This window comes from Zingiber officinale, chromosome 2B (genome assembly GCF_018446385.1).
Source record: "Zingiber officinale cultivar Zhangliang chromosome 2B, Zo_v1.1, whole genome shotgun sequence".
NCBI lineage: Eukaryota > Viridiplantae > Streptophyta > Magnoliopsida > Zingiberales > Zingiberaceae > Zingiber > Zingiber officinale.
In genome coordinates this window covers 155,423,812-155,443,398 of record NC_055989.1, presented here as the reverse complement: position 1 = coordinate 155,443,398, position 19,587 = coordinate 155,423,812, and the positions used below count along the sequence as shown (strand labels likewise).

At 41.6% G+C, this 19,587-nt stretch overlaps 1 protein-coding gene across 1 annotated transcript; it reads left to right on the top strand.

The window, feature by feature from the left end:
- Positions 1–641: 641 nt before the first annotated feature.
- LOC122049710 (pterocarpan synthase 1-like) lies at positions 642–1,289 on the top strand. Its single transcript, XM_042611067.1, has one exon. It carries the CDS (start codon positions 678–680, stop codon positions 1,191–1,193), a length of 516 nt encoding a protein of 171 aa, XP_042467001.1. The 5' UTR covers positions 642–677; the 3' UTR covers positions 1,194–1,289.
- Positions 1,290–19,587: the final 18,298 nt, after the last annotated feature.

Here is a 19,587-nt window from a genome sequence, read left to right as displayed (position 1 = left end):
TCGCCTTGGTATATATGTGTGAGCCTCTTCACAGCTCTATATAAGGAGCCTCACACTTCGCCGGAGGTATGCATTCTCCCGTATTCGAAGCCACTTCTGCATTTCCTCTTGCCTGACTTGAGCATCGGAGGGTCGTCGCCGGGAACCCCTTCCCGGCCCGACTTCTTTGGAGGTTCATCGGAGGTCCACACGGCTGGTCGAAGATCTATGTCAATAATTTAGAGAGCGCCACGTGCCCAGCGTCCGTTGATTCAACGTTTGGATATGATCATTAACCTTAAATCGTTAGTTGTTGTGTTGTTATCAATATGGTTATTTTAACAAGTTGACATTAAATAGTCAAGGCATCTAGACATTATAAAAAATTATAATAATAAGTCTTCTACCACATGTTGGAATTAAAATATACAAAAAAAAAAAAAAAAAAAAAAAAAAAAAAAAAAAAAAACCTCACCAACTTCAAAATAATTAATATTTATATTTATATAGGACTCCCCACCAACTACATAATTATATTTCAAAAATATAAAGTCAAAATATATATAATTTTTATACATGATTGATAGTTGGCATGCACTATTTAATTTTATATTTATATATACACCTCAAAGTACCTCCTCGATCCTCCAATATCAGTCATCTCCTAATTATCAACTTGTGCATATTGACAAGTAGATATGGCTTATTATTGGTCATTCCAAGCTTCGCTCCTCTTTCTCCTTTTCTTTGTGGCCACCTCTCAGGCTCAGGCAAGAGACTTCACCACTCACCTCCATTTCTTCGTCCACGAGAACGACAACAGCCCCAACGCTACCGCTATCACCGTCGTAAACTCCACCACTAGCAACCCCGGCGGCTTTGGCAGCATTGGGGTCTTCGACGACGAACTACGAGAAGGCTCGACTGCCGACTCGAAGCTCATTGGGCGGGCCCAAGGCATAGCTCCCGAGGTGTCGCTTAGCAGCCAGATGGCTTGGCTCGGACTGCTCAACTTCGTCTTTACGGACGGAGAGTACAACGGTAGCTCACTCGCGGTGGTGTGTCGGGCGACGCTCGAGGGAGCCACCGAGCGTAGCATCGTCGGCGGCACTGGAAAATTTCGAATGGCGAGGGGCTACGCCATTACTACATTCGTGAGTGGTGCTCCGGCGGGACACTTTATCGTCGAGTACAATGCTTATGTCGCCCATTAATCGATCGTCTCTTCTTTTCTCAATGGAGTGAAAATGAAATGTCCTCAATTTCTCGTGAGCATGTTTACATTATCGAGTTATTAATAATAAAATGGATTGATTAACAATAAAGATGTAATTAGCTAGGAATTAAGATTCGGGGTCTTCCGTTTCGAATTTTGATCATACTCGATCATGTTAGCTTTCACATTTGATTGAGATCAACAAATTTTTTTTCTAAACAATTGTTATATATCTTTCTTAATGCGAAATCTAACGACGAGTTTCTTGATATTTATTCATCCCGCTTATGTTTCAAGTAGCTCTTGATGTGGTTCCAGTTAGTTTTACAATAATAGTTGTCACGTAGAAGGTTTCACTCAGCACCATTCCTTTTGAGTGAATCTTGAGTAAAATCGACATATGAAACTTTTGGACATGATTGATCACCCTTTTGAAGTCAATCATTTGTAGTTTAATTTAAGAATCGACCCATACATCCTCCGTCATTTTATATATCTTGTCCAATGACTCTCACATTTTTTTAGTCATTCTCTTCATACTATACCAAACGTACATCGAGTCAGCAAGATAGTGAAAGAAGTAGTTTCAACATAAAAACTTAATTAGAATGATTCCATGCTTCCACTATACTAATAACCAGCTGGACTCTTGACATTATTAGTATCCTTAGTAAGCTTGGGAGACCCCTCCATCAAAAATCAGGCCAGGTTTAGCATGGTCAAATATATAGAAGAATATCTTATGTTGTCACCGCTCAAAGTTCAACCAAATGAACTTTTCTAGCTTCGCCCCGTGATTGATTGAAACATTTTCAATCAGGAGAAGGGGGCTTCACATGTTGGGCATTAACATTTTCTATGATCATCTTAATAGAACAAGTTTGTTTTAAGATTGTTCAAGAAATTGTCTGATATATAGAGAATTTACTTTCAATTTTAAATTTTTAGATGACTTAAACTAATAATCTCAAATTGTCAAGTAAGAAAGAATGAGCTGCTTGGGATGATTGAGCTACTAAATCAACCGAGTTTCGAGCTCCCTGAGTGCCGACTTGGCTGAGTTATTGATTGTCGAGTCAAGTGGAAAAGAGAGACGTCGAGGCATGTGTTTCAAGATTATGCTGGACACTAAGCACTGATTGTTCTTATCGAATTAAATGAGCATTAATGTAGGTAGCAAAATGGATCGAGCGGCAATATGAAGGTTGATCCATTTGGATAAATTTTTGCTCTAATCAATCCATCATTTGATGCTACAGGTCATGCTCATAGCGCACAAGTCTGTTAGGACACGTAGAGAGCTAGAGGGAGAGCATAACTTCAATTGCTTCTTTGATGATTTGTAGGAGAAAACTTGAAGCAATGTTAATATTTTAATTTTACTTGGTATCCATCTCCTTAAGATGGCTAATCTAAGGGTCCACTCCTCACTCACAGATGCACTATAAAAACCTCCTTCCTAGAGGCGAAGAAGCTTTGTACAAGGTCAAACACGAGAATACACACAAGAAACGTAAACTAAGTTACAAATGAAATCGAAAACGATTTTACAACAATAACCTTTCTTTACTTACTCTTTTCTTGCTTTAAATTACCTCTTGGTGATGGAAAATACAACAACACTTCTTCTCAAAAAAGCCAAGAATCGGCGGTGAAAATCCTAGATGAACTCTCCTTTATATGGATGTTGTTTAACCTACTTTTCACCTCCCAATCGATTAGTTTTTCTTCCCAATCAATTGGCACATCATCATGCGACTATTTAGCCTACAGAACAGCTTTTTTTCAAATTTGTAATCGATTGATCAGTCGTACCAATCGATTTAGCAGCTTCTAATTGATTATCCCAATTAATTCAGAAGCTTTTTATTTGCGAGAGAAAGTAGCTTAATCGATTGCCCAATCGATTTCCAAACTCTGTTATCTCACGACAAAAGCCTCAATCGATTGAGAAAGGCTGAATTGATTGCCTAAATCAATTTACCAAGCCTATGTTCTTTGCGATATACAGCATAATCGATTGGACACCTTTCCAATCGATTCAACACTCTCGCACGAAAGCCATTGTACTTCACGAAAATAACACTCCAATCGATTGGATGGGTTAATCGATTACCTTAATTGATTGGATGGGTCAATCGATTACCTTAATTAATTGGCTTAGGGCTAATTAATTATCCTAATCGATTGTTTAATCCTTACTCACTTGATTCGAGTCTAGGATTCCCTGGTCCAACATCTGACCAACCATGACCTGTTATGACTTTCCAATATTGTCTAATATTTGATCAATCTTGACCTGCCAGAACTTTTCACCAAGTGTCTGATCTTCCATGACCCACTTGGACTTCCCTTTGTCAACTTATCATTAGACTCTCGATCACCTAGTACGATCCTTTTTGACCCACTTGGAGTTTCCTATTGTCTAACATCCAGTTATGACTAGTCATTCGGTAGACTTCCCACCCTGCATAATCTCAGTTAAGACTTTCCTTTACCAATATGTGATCCTCCTTGACTCACTTGAATTTAACTTTGCCTAACCTCAGTTAAGACTAATCACTCGGTAGACTTCCATCCTACCTAACCTCAGTTAGAGATTTCCTTTGTCTAACCATAATTAGGACTTTTCTTTATCAACATGTGATCCGTTTTGATCCACTTAAACTTTCCTTTATCTAATCTCCAATTATAATTTTTCATTTTCTAACTTCTAGTTAAGACTTTTCCAACTCCCATATATTATCAAAAATCAAAACTCAAGCTCAAAGTAACTCGAGTTTAATTAAATTGATAATCTTCACCCGAAAATAATTATACTAATAAAATTATACTTACATATAAGTCATCTTGGTTGAGTACCGTATGAATGCTAGATTTGCAGCTTGGTTCGCACACAATGGATAATTTATCCTCGTAAACGTTCACAACTTCAATGGTTATGATTAAAAAAAAAAAATCAATAGTTATCATTCAATATAAATCAGCCGCACTCATTGCCCGATGTGAGATTAACTCTCATGCACATAAGAGACCTTTCCATCCATCTCTCTTATGTCTATTCATATCTTTTAACAATTAATCAATGGGCTTAATCATTAGTTAAAAATGTGCACATTTGTTATTGTTATCAATATTTCTCAAATTTAATTTTTATTAACCTTATCCATATTTGTCTGGTCGAAACCGCATTAACCCCGGTGCTATAGTACAATGGTAGGACATCTAAATTATCATCCAGACATTTATAATTTAATCTCCAACTATAACAAATTTACAAGATTTTTTCATCCAAATGGGATACGCAACTAAAGGATATTGGATTTCTTGACCGTCCACCGTGAGCACTTCCTCGATCATCCCAGAACTAACAGGATTAATTATTATTATTATTATTATTATTATTATTATTATTTCAAAACTGCATTAAGGAATTAGAAGGGTCTTTTTCTCAGGAGGAGCTAAATAATTCATTTTTCATTTAATTATTTATAAAATATAAATCCTTCTTATCATTGTTCATAATTGATCCTGTCCGAAGGCGCGAATCTAGATAGCTAAGAGGGTGGTAGTTCTGCTGACTAGATAAAGACCTTGTTATCTGAATGAAGACCTCGTTCTCTGTAAAACAAAACTAAAATCAGGGAAGGGGTCCCTGGCGTTGGCCTTCTGATGTTCAAGTCAGAAATAGAGGAGGAAAATAGCAAGTACTCAGGATAAAGATTTGCTTGCTTTCTTCATACCCGGTGTGTTCTTTTTATACCTTTTTTGGTGACCCTCCATCTTTCCCTATTTAATGATATTGATTACTGACAGAGGAAATCTTTGTCTTGATTTCTTCTCATTTAATGATAGATGAAGTGTTCTATTTGATTTTCTCTTTTATTTAATTATCCATTTTATTGCTTCATTAAGTATATATGCTAATGTCATTCTTCGCGCTCGACGAGTGGTTTGCTCGACTCAGGCTCCCGGTCCGCGTAGCTTGTTCTCCAGTCGACCGGACTAATTATACTATATACTCAGATGGTCGATCGGACAAGAGCCTCTCCGATCGGTCGATGAGCCGCTTCCCTATTATTGACCGCCTTGACTTTGACCTACACCGTAGCAATTGACTCATGCCAGGTAGGTTTTTCCTTACCGCGGCATCACAAGCCTCCCCTTCTAGTCTAGTCGAAGGAGGTTGTAAGTTTGACTGACTAGACAACTGGTTCTCTAGGTGATTTCTCACCTGATCGGACTGTGTTTGGTCCCTAGTATTTGATCGACAAACGTCGTTTGGTCGGTATCTAACCATGTCAAATAGACGGTCGGTTCTATGACCCGCTCTCTGTGCCGATCGGGACGATAAGCCGCAATACTTTGGAGAATTTTCAAAATGTGCTTCTTCGGTCGGCTGCGGTCGCCGCCGATGTCATCCATATTTTTTGAAGCTCATGCAAATCCTTGACAATTATGGCCAAGCACGCGGTCATCCCTTTTTAATTAAGTGCATTAAATGTTGCCTGGTAACAACATGCCACATGTCTCACTTTCTGCCACCGCACGCTTGACAAGACAAGAGGATATCTTTTGCTGACGTGACTAGGGCCTTTTAGAATTCAACGATCAAATTTTCTCCTAGGTTTTCGAAACCTTAGATCGGACGATTGAGATCGATCGACCGCGAGGTTTATAAGCCTCGCGTGTGCCTTTGCTTTGTCACTTTGTTCCTTTGTCTACAAGTCTCGCCGCCACGATAGTCCGCTTCATCTCCGGCAATCTCCATTGTAGGCTCCTTCAAACGCTTTCGTGCGATCTCTGTAAACTTCTTCGATCGATCCTATAGTGTTCGTTTGTTGTTCTCCATCTTCGATCTCGTTCTGTCCCTGGTCGTTTGTTGCTCGTTTTTTTCTTCGCTCATTGTTTCTTTTGACGTTTCCTTCTTATGGCAAGCTCTGCTCTTCACAACCTCCCGTCATCATCCCTGGACTCTGGTACACATCCATAGAGTCCAAGTTCGACACGAGTGATGCGGAGAGTTTGAGAGCTATGTACAAAATTCTCTCTAACTATCAAATTAGTCTTCCCTCGACCTTTGACCGTCCGAACGAACTGCCGCCCGATTTCGTATGTTTTTTAGGGACCAGTTTACTGTCGATCTGTGGTTCACGATCCACCCTTTCTTTTCGGCCGTTTATAAATATTTCCGCATTTCTCTCCATCAACTAGTGTCGAACTCTTTTCGGCTGTTGTACGGGGTCGTCGTTCTGTTCCACCTGCACGACATTCCTCTTACTCCTCGGCTCTTTCATTATTTTTATTATCCTAAATTGTCTGAGCCGGGGACTTTCCTCTTCCAAGCCCGAGTGAGCCTAGTCTTCTTTGACAATATATCGTCCTCTAACAAGCATTAGAAGGACTACTACTTTTTTGTTCGCTTTCTCGAACGGCCAGACTTCCCGACCAGGTGGCAACTAGAGGTGCCTAACCCTCGAGAACTCAAAAAGTACAAGAGCCGCTCGGACTACCTCCATGCAGCTTCCAACTTGGCCGGTCAAAAATATAATATACACAAGCTGTTGCTGCAAGGTGTCCTCTATGTTTTCGGCCTGAACCCGATTCATACAAGGATTCCGTCCAGCCTAGGTATGCTCCTCCTCAGTCTAACTTTTGAATCTAACTGATTTCTCGTCTCCTTTTGCAGCTGAAGTCATGTTGTGTGCACGTTTGGTCGGCAAAGACAAACTCATGGACGCAGAGATTAATATTGTGGTGTTGTGGCTGAGTTGGAGAGCCTCAATTTGCAGTTGGTCGGTTCACAAGAAGACCCGCTCGGCGAGAGAGAGGGAGCACTAGCCCTAGCTAGCGAAGGGATAGCTAGTTAGATGCCCAGCGGTGGAGCGATTGGTGCATCGGATCCTACTCCCGAATGACTACCGGTGATTCTGGTTAAGGGAACATCCGATTTGGTCTCTTCTGGGGAACCACTGATAAGCCAAAAGAGGTGTCGGGCAGAGGCCACATCACACTCCGCTTCCTCCATAGTGCGGACCCCCACGTGAGTTAGTCCGCGCCTTCCTTCCGTCGAGCGGGTTGAAACCTCGACGCATGCTCCCCCAATGGCAACTGTTCTCCCTACATCATGTGAGCGGACACCATCCCTGTCCGGTCTGCCACAGGGGACTATATGCGCGCCGCCAGTTGCTTTCATGTCGCTACCGCTGAAGACTCAGAAGTCTAGCATTCGGCCGGCATCGACGTCTCGGCCAGCTGGCAGAGCAACCTCAACCCCTTCTACTTCGAGGGGCCAACACCACATGAAGGCAGAGCTGGAAGCCTCCCGAGCGGCCTTAGAGATCTATCAGGGAGCAGAGTCGAGTAGGTTCGACCTTATGAAATAGGCCTACATCCGCTTAGATGCTTTTAATGACAAGGTCGCTGATCGGGCACTTCGTCTGTTCGATCTTGCGATTGACGGGATGCTCACCCCACTCATGGAAGGCAGCTACCTTCTCACTGCTCTGACAAGCAAGGTTATCAGTCGGGACAAGCTGACTGAATCACTTCCTGACGATGTTTTGGATTATCTAGAGTGAGTTTGCTCGAGCAAGTGATTTTGTATTGACCTTTATGCCTGTTTGTAATTCTCATGCCGAAGTATTAATGCATGGTTTCCTGTCCGGCAATCTTTTCTTGTTCGTACTTCCCCTTATTGCCATTCGACGTTTTTTTATTTCGGTTAGTCTCGCATTTTAGTCGTTCACACGTTGTCGGGCAAACCCGAGCAAACTTGTGAGTTGTTTATACTACGAGTAATTCCTCGAAGTGCGCATTTATAACCCTCCGATCGGTGATGGGCAACCATAGCCGATCGATCCACGCCTAATTGCAGGATGACCATCCTATTTTGAAAACTTGGCATTTTAAGTAGCGTGTTTTCCCTTAGGCCGATTTAGTGTACTACTTTCCATTGGGCTCGATTTACGGTTGTTGGTCGACTAGAAATTAAGGTTGTCGCTAGACCGTTAATGGAGACTAGGGTTTAAAGTCGTCGCTTGACCGTTAGTGAAGACTTGGGTTTAAGGTCACCGCTCGACCGTTAGTGAAGACATGGGTTTAAGGTCGCCGCTCGACCGTCGGTGAAGACTTGGGTTTAAGGTCACCGCTCGACCGTTGGTGAAGACATGGGTTTAATGTCGCCGCTCGACCATTGGTGAAGACATGGGTTTAAGGTTGCCGCTTGACTGTCAGTGAAGACATGGGTTTAAGGTCGCCGCTCGACCGTCGGTGAAGACATGAGTTTAAGGTCGTCGCTCGACCATTGGTTTGTGGAAAATTTTGATTTTATTCTTATTTGTCTTGCATACAGAAGGCAAATACAAATGCATCTTCATTTGCTCAAGTACCTCTCATCCGGGCCTGTAAGATTGGAGGTGATTCGCGCTCGACAGCCGCTCGAGCCATCTGTCATCTTTATCCTCCAAGTAGTAGGCCCTTGAACGAAGTTTCTGTACGACCTTGTAAGGTCCTACCCACGGAGCTTCAAGTTTGGTGATGTCGTCATCCGACTTTTTCTTCTTCCACACTAGATCACAGACCTGGAAGGATCTTGGGATCACCCTTCGGTTATAGTTCTATTTCATCCATTGTCGGTACGCCATAAGTCGAACAATAGCCTTGTCTCGTGCCTCGTCGACCAAGTCTAGCTCCATCAATCTTCGCTCGTCGTTCTCCTCATCATAGTACTGAACTCGGTTGGACTTCACCCCAACTTCCACCGGGACTAGTGCTTCACTACCGTACACCAAATGGAATGGTGTCACGTCGGTCGCCTCCTTTGGAGTCGTGCACATGGCCCACAGGACGCTTGGGAGTTCATTGACCGAGCTTCCTCCTGCGTAGTCGAGCCGAGCTCTCAATCCTCTGAGTATCTCCCAATTGGCGACTTTCACTTGGCCGTTGCTTTGGGGGTATGCCAATGAGGTGAAGGCCTGTTGGATTCCGTAACCTTTGCACCATTCTTTGAGTTTCCGACCAACAAATTGCCTCCCGTTATCTGAGACGAGCCGGCGGGGATGCCGAACCGACATAGGATGTTTTGCCAGATGGATTTGATAACCATTTGTTCACTTATCCTTGCTAGTGGTTCGGCCTCCACCCACTTTGAAAAGTAGTCCACACCGATAAATAGGAACCTTCGCTGATTGGTTGCCATGGGAAACGACTCTATCATGTCCATGCCCCATTGGTCAAACGGGCAAGACATTGTGGATGTCTTCATCTCCTCAGCTGGTCGATGCAGGATGTTGTGATACCTTTGGCAAGATAGGCAGTTGGAAACTGTTCGAGCGGCATCCTCTTGGAGAGTTGGCCAAAAATATTCGGCCAAGAGGATCTTTCGAGTCAGGGAATGGCCGCCCGGATGGCTTCTATAAGAGCCCTGGTGTACTTCTTACATGTACTCTGCGTCCTCTGGTCCAATACACTTGAGCAAGGGTCTAAAGAAGACTCTTTTGTATAGCTGGTCCCCAACTAAAGTGAACCGTACAACCCTTTTCTTTAATAGTCCCGCTGCTTCTTAGTCGGCCGACATGATACCCGCTCGAAGGAATTCGATCAGTGGCGATCTCTAGTCGTTTGAGTAAACTACTCCCTCCATCTAGTTGATGTGCGCCACCAGCAAGGCCTGTTCGATCGGCTAGTTGATCATGACTGGTGATAGTGAACTGGCTAACTTAGCCATCTCATCTGCTACTTGATTTTCCGACCAGGGGATCTTCTGTACAGTGACCTCCTGAAAATTTATCTTTAGCTTCTCGAAGGCTTCTACATACAACCTGAGTCGGGAGCTGCTAATCTCAAACGTCCCTAATTAGTATTGGGCAGCTAACTGAGAATCTGAGTGAATGAGGACTTTTATGGCTCCAACATGTCGTACTGCCTATAAGCCGACTATCAAGGCTTAAAACTCAGCTTCGTTGTTGGAAGCACGATAATCCAGCTGGACGGAGAGCTAAATTCGAACTTCCCTTGGTGAGAGCAATAGTATGTTGATCCCACCCCCTTGATGAGTGGAAGAAGCGTCCACATATAGTCTCTAGGTTGTTTCTGGTTCTGTGTTCTGGACTTCTATAATGAAATCAGCTAAGGCATGTGCTTTGATCGTCATTCGAGGTTGATATTGAATATCAAACTCGCTTAATTCAGTTGTCCATTTGACCAGCCGCCCAGATGTCTCTCTGTTAAGAAGGACTTTTCCTAGGGTACTATTAGTCATGACGATGATTGGGTGAACAAGAAAATAAGGTGATTAGAGTCTCCAAGCGGCAAGCACCAGAGCATAAGCTAATTTTTCCAGACCAGTGTAGTGAGATTCAGTATCTTTCAATATATGACTTAGAAAATACACAAGTTGCTGGTCGTGGTCGTTCTGCCTAACTAATGCCAAACCGACTGCATGCTCGGTGGATGACAGATAGACCCAGAGAGGCTCTCCAACGATTGGCTTAGCTAACATTGGTAAAGAGTTGAGATACTCTTTATGCTCTTTTCAAGCTCGGTCGTACTCTGCGTCCCATTGGAACCTTGTAGCTTGGCGCAACACTTTAAAGAATGACAAACTTCGATTGGACGTCTTAGAGATGAACCTTAAGAGTGCGGTGATCCGTCCAGTCAGTCGTTGGACTTCCTTCAGATTGTAAGGTGGAGCCGTGTCTTGCAGGCCTTCACTTTACTTGGATTTACCTCGATCCTCCACTCGGTCACGATATACCTGAGAAAACGATCGTTCCTCACGCTGAACAGGCATTTGCTAGGGTTCAACTTCATTCCATAGGTTCTTAGTGTTGGCATGTTTCCTCAATGTCCATACAGAGGTCGGTCGCTCTTAGGGATTTTATCAGTATGTCATCGACATAGACCTCCATGTTACGACCGATTTGCTTACGGAACACTTTATTCATCAACCTTTAATAGATTGCTCCAGCATTCTTCAGTCCGAACGGCATGACGTTGCAACAATAGGTTTCATCGGCTGTGATGAAACTGACCTTCTCCTGAACTTCTCAGGCGAGCGACACTTGATGGTAGCCCTGGTATGTATCGAGCATGCATATTAATTCACAGTCAACTGTGGAGTTCACCATTTGGTCTATCCGAGGCAGTGGATAGAAGTCTTTTGGGCATGCCTTATTTAATTCACGAAAATTGATGCAAACCCACCATTTATTACCTGGCTTGGAGACTAGTACCACGTTAGTGAGCCAACTTGGGAATTGGACTTCCCGTATATGGCCCACCTTCAGTAATTTCTCTATCTCCGCTTGGATGATTAAATTATGTTCCGAGATGAAGTTTCTCTTCTTCTGTTTAACTGGTCGAGAGTCCAGTCGAACATGTAGTAGTGCTGAGCCACACTTGGAGAAATACAAGACAATTCATGTGTCGACCTGGCGAACACGTCATAGTTTCACCTGAGGCAGGCGACCAATTCTGTTTTCTTCTCACTGTCTAGATCAGCGGTGATAAAGGTTGTCGCCTCCGCTCGGTTTGGATGTATCTGGATCTCCTCCTTTTCGTCATAGACCAGAGCAGGAGGCTTCTCCGTGATGGCGCTCACCTCCAAGTGAGGTGTCTTTCGAGTGGTTCGTGCTTCCATTCTAACCATCTCGGCGTAACAATTTCGAGCGGGAAACTGATTGCCTCTGACCTCGCCCACCTTGTCCCCCATCAAGAACTTGTTTTTTTGGCAGAAAGTAGATATTACGGCTCGAAACTCATTCAGCGCGATCGGCCCAGAATTATGTTGTAGGATGAAGGCGCATCTACCATGATGAAATTGGTTGTCCGTGTCCTCTTCAGTGGTTCTTCCCCGAGCGAGACGGCCAAGCGTAATTGGTCGATCGGCAATACTTCGTTGTCGGTGAACCGTACAGTGGAGTCGTCATGGGCAGTAAGTCGCTCTAGTCGATTTGCAACTGATAAAATGCTTTCTTAAAAATGATGTTCACTGAGCTCCCTGTATCAACAAAAGTACGATGAATAACATAATTAGCTATTACCGCTCGGATAATTAGGGCATCATCATGAGGGATATCTACCACCTCCAAATCCCTTGGACCGAAGCTGATCCCAGGTCCCTTGGCCATCTCCTTGCTGCAGTCGATTGCGTGACTTTCAAGCCGTCGAGCGTGCAACTTTCTTGCTCGATTGGAATCACCGTCAGTCATCCCCCCACGATCATTCCTATCTCACCCTGAGCGACGTTGCTCCTATTTTCTTCCTCACGAGCTGAGGGTCGTCTCATTTTGGCTTGCTCCCGAACAGGACTCGGACTGCTCCATCGTTGAGATTGGCGGTGTGGTTCGACTATTGTCCTTTCGCCTTCCTTCGCTCCTATGATCGGCGTCTATGTCTCTGATCGAGTGACGGTGATTGACGATACTACCTTCTTGGGGTGGGTCTACTAGCCAAGTAGCAATCCCGTGTATTATGAGTCGTCGACTGATAGAAGGAGCAAAACATCGGCGTCCATATTTTTCCCTGGCGATTTTTAGGTGTCCGGACCCAACATGTTGTACAGCATATGGCCGAGGCTCATGTTGTGATTGAGTTCCTCCCTATCGGGGACCTTTAGGAGGTTGATGGCTGCTCGGTTGACGTCGCTTGGATGTTGCCGCTAGTTGAGCATGTACCTCTTTTTTCCTGACCGCCTAGATTTCTTCTACATTAATGTATTCATTGGCCTTTTTCTGTAGATACCAAAGTCCTTTGGTGACTTCCGGATGAGTGACCGGAAGAATTCTCCTTCAACAAGCCCCTGAGTGAAAGCATTCACCAATAAGTCCAAGGTGACTGTTGTGATATCCATCGTCACCTGATTGAAGCATTGGATATATGCCCTTAAGGCCTCTCGCGACCCTTGCTTCAGTGAGAATAGATTCACGCTAGTCTCCTGATGGCAACGACTACTAGTAAAATGATGTAGGAAGGTCGCTTGGAAGTCTTTTAAGCTATGTATTGAGCCGCTCGGCAAACGGTTGAATCAGCGTTGCGCTGATCCAGACAGCGTGGTAAGGAAAACTTGGCATTTTACCCCATCCGTTTATTGGTGAAACGTGGCCGCGTTGTCAATCTTGGCCAAGTGGTCATCGGGGTCAGATGTTCCATTATATTCCTCAATCGACAATAGGGTGTAGTGCTTCGGCAGAGGGTCATTTAGAATCCCCTCTAAAAATTATTGATTGACTTGTTCGAGCGAGGCGTCCTCCCTCGGTTTCCTTTTTCTTGTGTTTTGAACGAGTGCCTTATTAGAGGATGATCCCCGATCTTATGGCCCCTCTCTTCTGCCAGGGTCCAAAACGGCGCTCGTCGTAGAAGAACTGGTGCGTGAGGTTCTCCCCCATAGGTGCTGATTGATCTCTTTCCATTCAGGTCCCAATTGGAAAGATGTTCCGTTAAATCTTCTCGCTCGGCCCGACGACCTTCCGCGGAGGCTACAGGCTCCTGTACTCTCCGTTCGGCCGGCGCCAGTTGTTGCTGTGGCTCCAATATCTTCGCCACTTGAGCATGTATTAATACGTCGAGGTCCTCTCGCGTTAGCATCACTGTGGCGAGTCGTCCGGCGTCTTCCATCTTGCTCGGATGCAGGCTACATTCCCATAGATGACGCCAAAATGATCTTGTCCGAAGACACGAAGCTAGATAGTCGGGAAGGTGGTAGTTCCGCTGACTGGATGAAGACCTTGTTCTTTGGATGAAGACCTCGTTCTCTACAAATTAATACCAAAATCAGGGAAGGGGTCCCTAGTGTTGACCCTCAAGTCAAAAACAGAGGAGGAAAATAGTAAGTACTCAGGATAAAGATTTGCTTGCCTTCTTCATACCTGACGTGCCATTTTTATATCTTTTCTAGTGACTCTCCATCTTTTCCTATTTATTGATATTGATATCTTTGTCTTGACTTCTTCTCATTTAATGATAGATGGAGTGTTATATTTTTCTCTTTTCTTTAATTATCCATTTTATTACTTCATTAAATGTATATGCCAATGTCATTCTTCGAGCCCGATGAGTGGTTTGTTCGGCTTGGGCTCTCGGCCCGCGTAGCTTATTCTCTAGTCGACCCGATGATAACCATGATTTTGGGTATATTATTTTGAATCATAATGCATGTTTTTATTAGTTTATTCATAGCTTAATCTCACATTAGCATCATATCTCAATATTGCATTTGATTTTGGACCTAATTGCAAATTAGCTAATTTTCATGGTATTTGGTGCTAATATTTGATTCTTATTTTGTAGGCATCAAAAGGGTCATGGACCCGATCAAATCAGACCACACTTGGGCTCAAATCAAGGGCTAATCAAGTCGATCAAGCCTCGGAGCATTATAAGCCGTTCATCCAAGAATGAGTAGATCCGAGCCATCCGTTGAAGATCTGGCCGATCCAACCTAATGGGGAGCAGATCTGAGCCATTGACGAAGATCCAGAAGTTTTGATGCAGATCTGAGTTCATCTAGCTATTGATCCAGCCCGACTTAATCTGGGTCGTTCATTGAATACTGTGCAGATCCAGGCCATCCAGTGATGATCTGATTGATCCGACTTAAGGGAGAGTAGATCCAGACCCTAGAGCAAGATCAGTACCTTTGGATCAGATTTTGGATGACTTTTCACCGTTGATTTAGCCCAAAAATCATCTCAGCCGTCCGATCAAATCTGAGATCTGTTTAAATCTGAGAAGCTACAGTACAGCTCCTTCGTCGACTCCTCCGTGCACAGCGCCGCTTCCCACGAGATTTCCAGTGGATTCCGACCACCATTCTCTTCCAGATCTACTTCTCAGTGAGTCTCATTGGTGTTGGAACTTCCATCCGTTGGCTTCCAAGTCTTGATCATCTGCACGCGCCGGCGAACATCTCTCCAGAGCTCAGATCTGTCCGTGAGTTTCCTCTGCTTCAGCCATCATCGGAGGAATTCCTTGGTGACAGTGGCTCGCCCTCCATCAGAGAGCATCGATTCAAAGGTTGCATTCTTCAGATCTGCAGAATTTCGAGCTTGGCAGATTCATTCTTCACCAGCTTTTCCGGGAAGATTTTCTTCGGTGCTGGGGAATTCTGAACTGAGTTAAGTGTTTGAGAGCTTCTTCATTCATGTTCCTTGTGTGACGGCAAGGAAAGACTCATTAGAAGAGTAGATTTGAGTAGAGATGGTTTAGATTTTGATTTTACAGTTTATTGTTTCTGCATTTTGTTTCTTTCATGTTCTGATTTTGTTGATTTACTGCTTAACAAACCCCGGTTCTGATTTCTAGTGTGCAGTTCTGATTTCTCTGAGTTAATACAATCTAAATCTTGTCTAACTTCTGGATTAGTTGTTTAACTAGTTTGTGATTTAAACTAGATGTTCTGATTAACATGAATTTGTTAGTTTTGGTTGTTTAGTTAGCAAAGCTTTTGTTTGGTTCATTGGATATGTTAAGTTTGTGATCATGCCTAAATGTTGGATGCTTATTCTGATATATAGATTGTTTCCTCTGAACAATGCTATTTTGACTGAATTCTTGAAGTTGACTGTTGAAGTGATTGTAATTGAAGATTGTATGTAGTTTGGTTTATCAAGTAGTGATAAAGCTTTGAGGTTAATTGTTGCTGTAATGGTTAGTTCAAGAAATTGATTCCATGATGCTTGATAGATGAGAATGCCTAATAAACTTTGTTTATGTGAGAAAACAATGTGAATTAATTCTAGAGTACTCACACATTTATTTTGCTAGTAACCCTTGGAAAAAAATACGACTTGGGACTCGTTGCTATAACGCTTGTATTAATTTTAATGAGTTTCAATCTTAATTAATTTGATGTGCCAAGTGACATGCAAAAAGGCCGACATTAAATTTTGGCGCCGTTGCCGGGGAAATTAACTAGCAATGTGTGTTTATTTTAGATTGATCATTGTGTGATTTTAATTGGTTAGCATTTATCTTACTTGATTTGATTGCCTATTCTTTTTGTATTTTCTTGTTGGCTTATTCTTGAATTTTTAAATGCTTCTACTGTTCATGTTTTCATGAGATTGAAACTTTATGCTCTTGGATCTTCTAACATTTATTTTTAGTGTTGAATTGTAAGGACAGGAGATTTCTTTAGCATGGATCCATATTTTCAGAATTTTGGAGGTGGAATGGAGAATTATCAGTGTTTTCAACCTGAGTATCAAATTTACCCAACAATGGATCAACAAAATAGGTATGATTTATTTTCAAATGGTTTTAATGCTAATTGGGTGGATAATTCATGTTTCAGGTATGAAAGTGCACAAAGACAATTTGTTGAGCCATATCCAGCTTTCCAAAGTTCATATAGGTTCCAGGAAGTTTCAACAAATTTTATGCCAAATTTTTTTCAACAAAACGAATCTCAGATGGATGAGTCAACATGGAAATTCAAGGAAATTATGCAACAAATGAGTGAACATCAAGAGCAACAATTTTCAAGGATTCAGAACATACAGAGTCAGATAGATCAAATTGCATCATCCATTCATCAGTTACAAATACAATGTGCCAGTGAAGAGATGGAAAGTAGTGATTCTGTTAGGCCTGACCCTACTCCTATTACTTCACATGATTTTTCTAGTATTTTTTGTGATGATTATGTGATTATGCATATTTCTGATCCTACTGATATTGTTGTTGAAGATGTTGTTAGTGATTCAGGTTCTGAACATTATTTTGAAGATGATTTAAGTGTAGGGGAATGCTTATTGGAAGCATTACCTCAAGAACCACAAAGAATTGAAGATGTAAGTGTAGGGACTTGGGCTATGGAGCCAAGCACCCAAGAATCACTACATGAGGATGAACCATCACCAGAACCACCGTTTGAGCCATTATTTGATGAAATGGAGGGAACAATCACTACTCCATGTACCTATCAACTTGACAAGGTGAGTATGTCTTGTGATTTTTCAGAAAATTTAATTGAGGTACCGACTGTTGACTTTATTAGTTGTGATGCATTCTTTGATATATTTTATACCCACACTAATACTCTCCAATTTTCTTTTTACCCCACATGCGTGTGGGAGTTTTTTTCTTTTCATGATGTTGTAGGAGAACACAAGCTTCCGGAGTGGATGCTTACACTGAACCGCCTTAGACCTCCAGAAAAAATTTATAATGGAAAAATGATGAATAAAAAGAAATTGATTGTAACCAAAAGTACTCCATTCCCGGTGTGGATTTTGTTGCTAAATCTTCTTCGACCGCCGGAATGCAAGGGGAGTTGGTTCTAATTTCACTTTCTTTTGCATTTTAATTCATGCTTTCTTAATAAATTCTTTTTGAGCGACTTTCCTTAGTTCATACTTTTAATTTGCATTTTGTTTCCACACTTTGCTTTCATACTTTGCATTTTTGTTTAGTACATAGCATTTTAGTTGAATAAATTCTTCCATGAATTTTCTAAGTAATATTTTTAAGATGGTAAAAGTTTCTTAAATTTGATCATCAATTTTAGGTCATTGGACATGATTGAATTCTCTACTTACATTTTATCGGTTAATTTGGTGGTGGATTCCAATTTGATCAATTAGGCATGATTGCATGAATATTACCTAGAGAGGACCACTTTAAGCCTATACACTATTATTTTCTCTTGTGTGGCATGCACTCATAGCAATTGAAACTCTAGAACTTGCTTAGTTTCTTTTCAAAATCACAATAGCATATGTGTGCATGGAAATGAAGGATATTGTCATTTTTATTTCATCATAAATTCTAATCTCTTTTCCCACAATTGTCTCAAACATTCTCACCAGCATTCTAATTCTTGATAATCCTTGCTTGTCATTCATTTCATTGGGAGTTTTGGTTGAATTTTTTATGAGTTAAATTGATTAGATGGACAAGTATTAAGTGTGGGGGAGGTGCATGAATTCTGTAAAATCTAGAAATGGATCAAGGTTTGAAAAAATGTTTGAGCAAGGGCTGATTTTAGGAGGTGTTTATGGTGCAAAATTCTGAAAAGTCGGTTGTGAATGAATAGCTCTAATGTTCTATGCTAAATGTATCCATTTCTTGAGCCTTATCATGTCAAGAGTAAGCTCAAATTGCTTTGGATTTTGAGACTTGATACTATCTTGATACATTCAAAACTCTAGGAGACATATTGTGAACTCTGAAATTTGGATTGCTAGACAAGTCCATGAAATCATTGCAAATTGTATCAAGGGCTTGGAAAGAAAAAAAAAACAATTGCAAGAACTTGATATTGAATTTTGATATGCAGAAATGTAGTATGCAGTGAATTGCAGCAGTGAGAACAGCCACAGACATGATCGTTTGTTGAAATGGTTGTTGCTGTGATACCAAGTTCTGGGTATGTTTTTAACCATACAAAGTTAAGTGTAACTTTCCAGCTAATCAAGGGAAAAGTTCTATCTATAACCTAGGAAATACAATTGAAGGAGTGCAGAATTTAGTGAATGTGATTCCTGGAAATGCTACTGGTTGGTACAGAATTGTTAAGTTTCATTTCCACACTAAATCTGATTGTTGAACTATTTGTAATACAAATCAAATTCAAGAAATTTTCATAGCTGAACTTATTGTTGTTCATTTGGAAAACCTGAAGTTGAATAACCTTTATGGAATTTCCTGGATTATCAATTTTGATACTCTAGAATTGGAAGCTGAATTTTTTTTAAAAGGAAAATTCTGAAAGTGTGTTGCTGAGCTCTTATAATGCTTTTTAATCAGTGAAGAGCTCAAAAGAGAAGAAAAAGAAAAAAAACATAGAATCTGATTTCTCAAATTAGTTGCTGGAATTTGAATCACAAAGCTGTGGAAGTATGTACCAATTACCAAGAGCAAGTCTTTTGTGTGCGAAACTTTGAGGCTACAAGAAATGAAAATGCATTTATGGAGCTGAAGATTAAGTCCACCATTTCTGAATTTTTTTCAGAAAACTGAACATCAATGTTGTACCAAACTCTTTGAAGAAGTTCTCAAATCATTGAGAAACTCAGTAAAATTCTTGTATTTTCAGTGACAAATGCTCCTTCCATGATGTCTACAAACTCTAGATCAGAACTTCAAAGCTTAAACTTACTGAATCAATTCAAGAAAATGCTGGAAATAGAACCCAGTTTTCATTTGTATCAAGTTGCTGAAATTGTGAAGTTGCAGTAAGCTGTTTTATTGATGTACTTAAGCTGGAACAAGAAGGAAATCAAGTCTGAATTTGAACACAGATTTCTGAATCTGTTTGGAAGACATGAATTGCAGACAGCCATTTTTATCTCAGAAACTAAAAATCTGTAGAAGTGTTGAACTGTTAATTATGAGTAGCTAAAATTTGTGATGAACGTTGAATCTTCCTTTCAATGAAGTGCATAAGA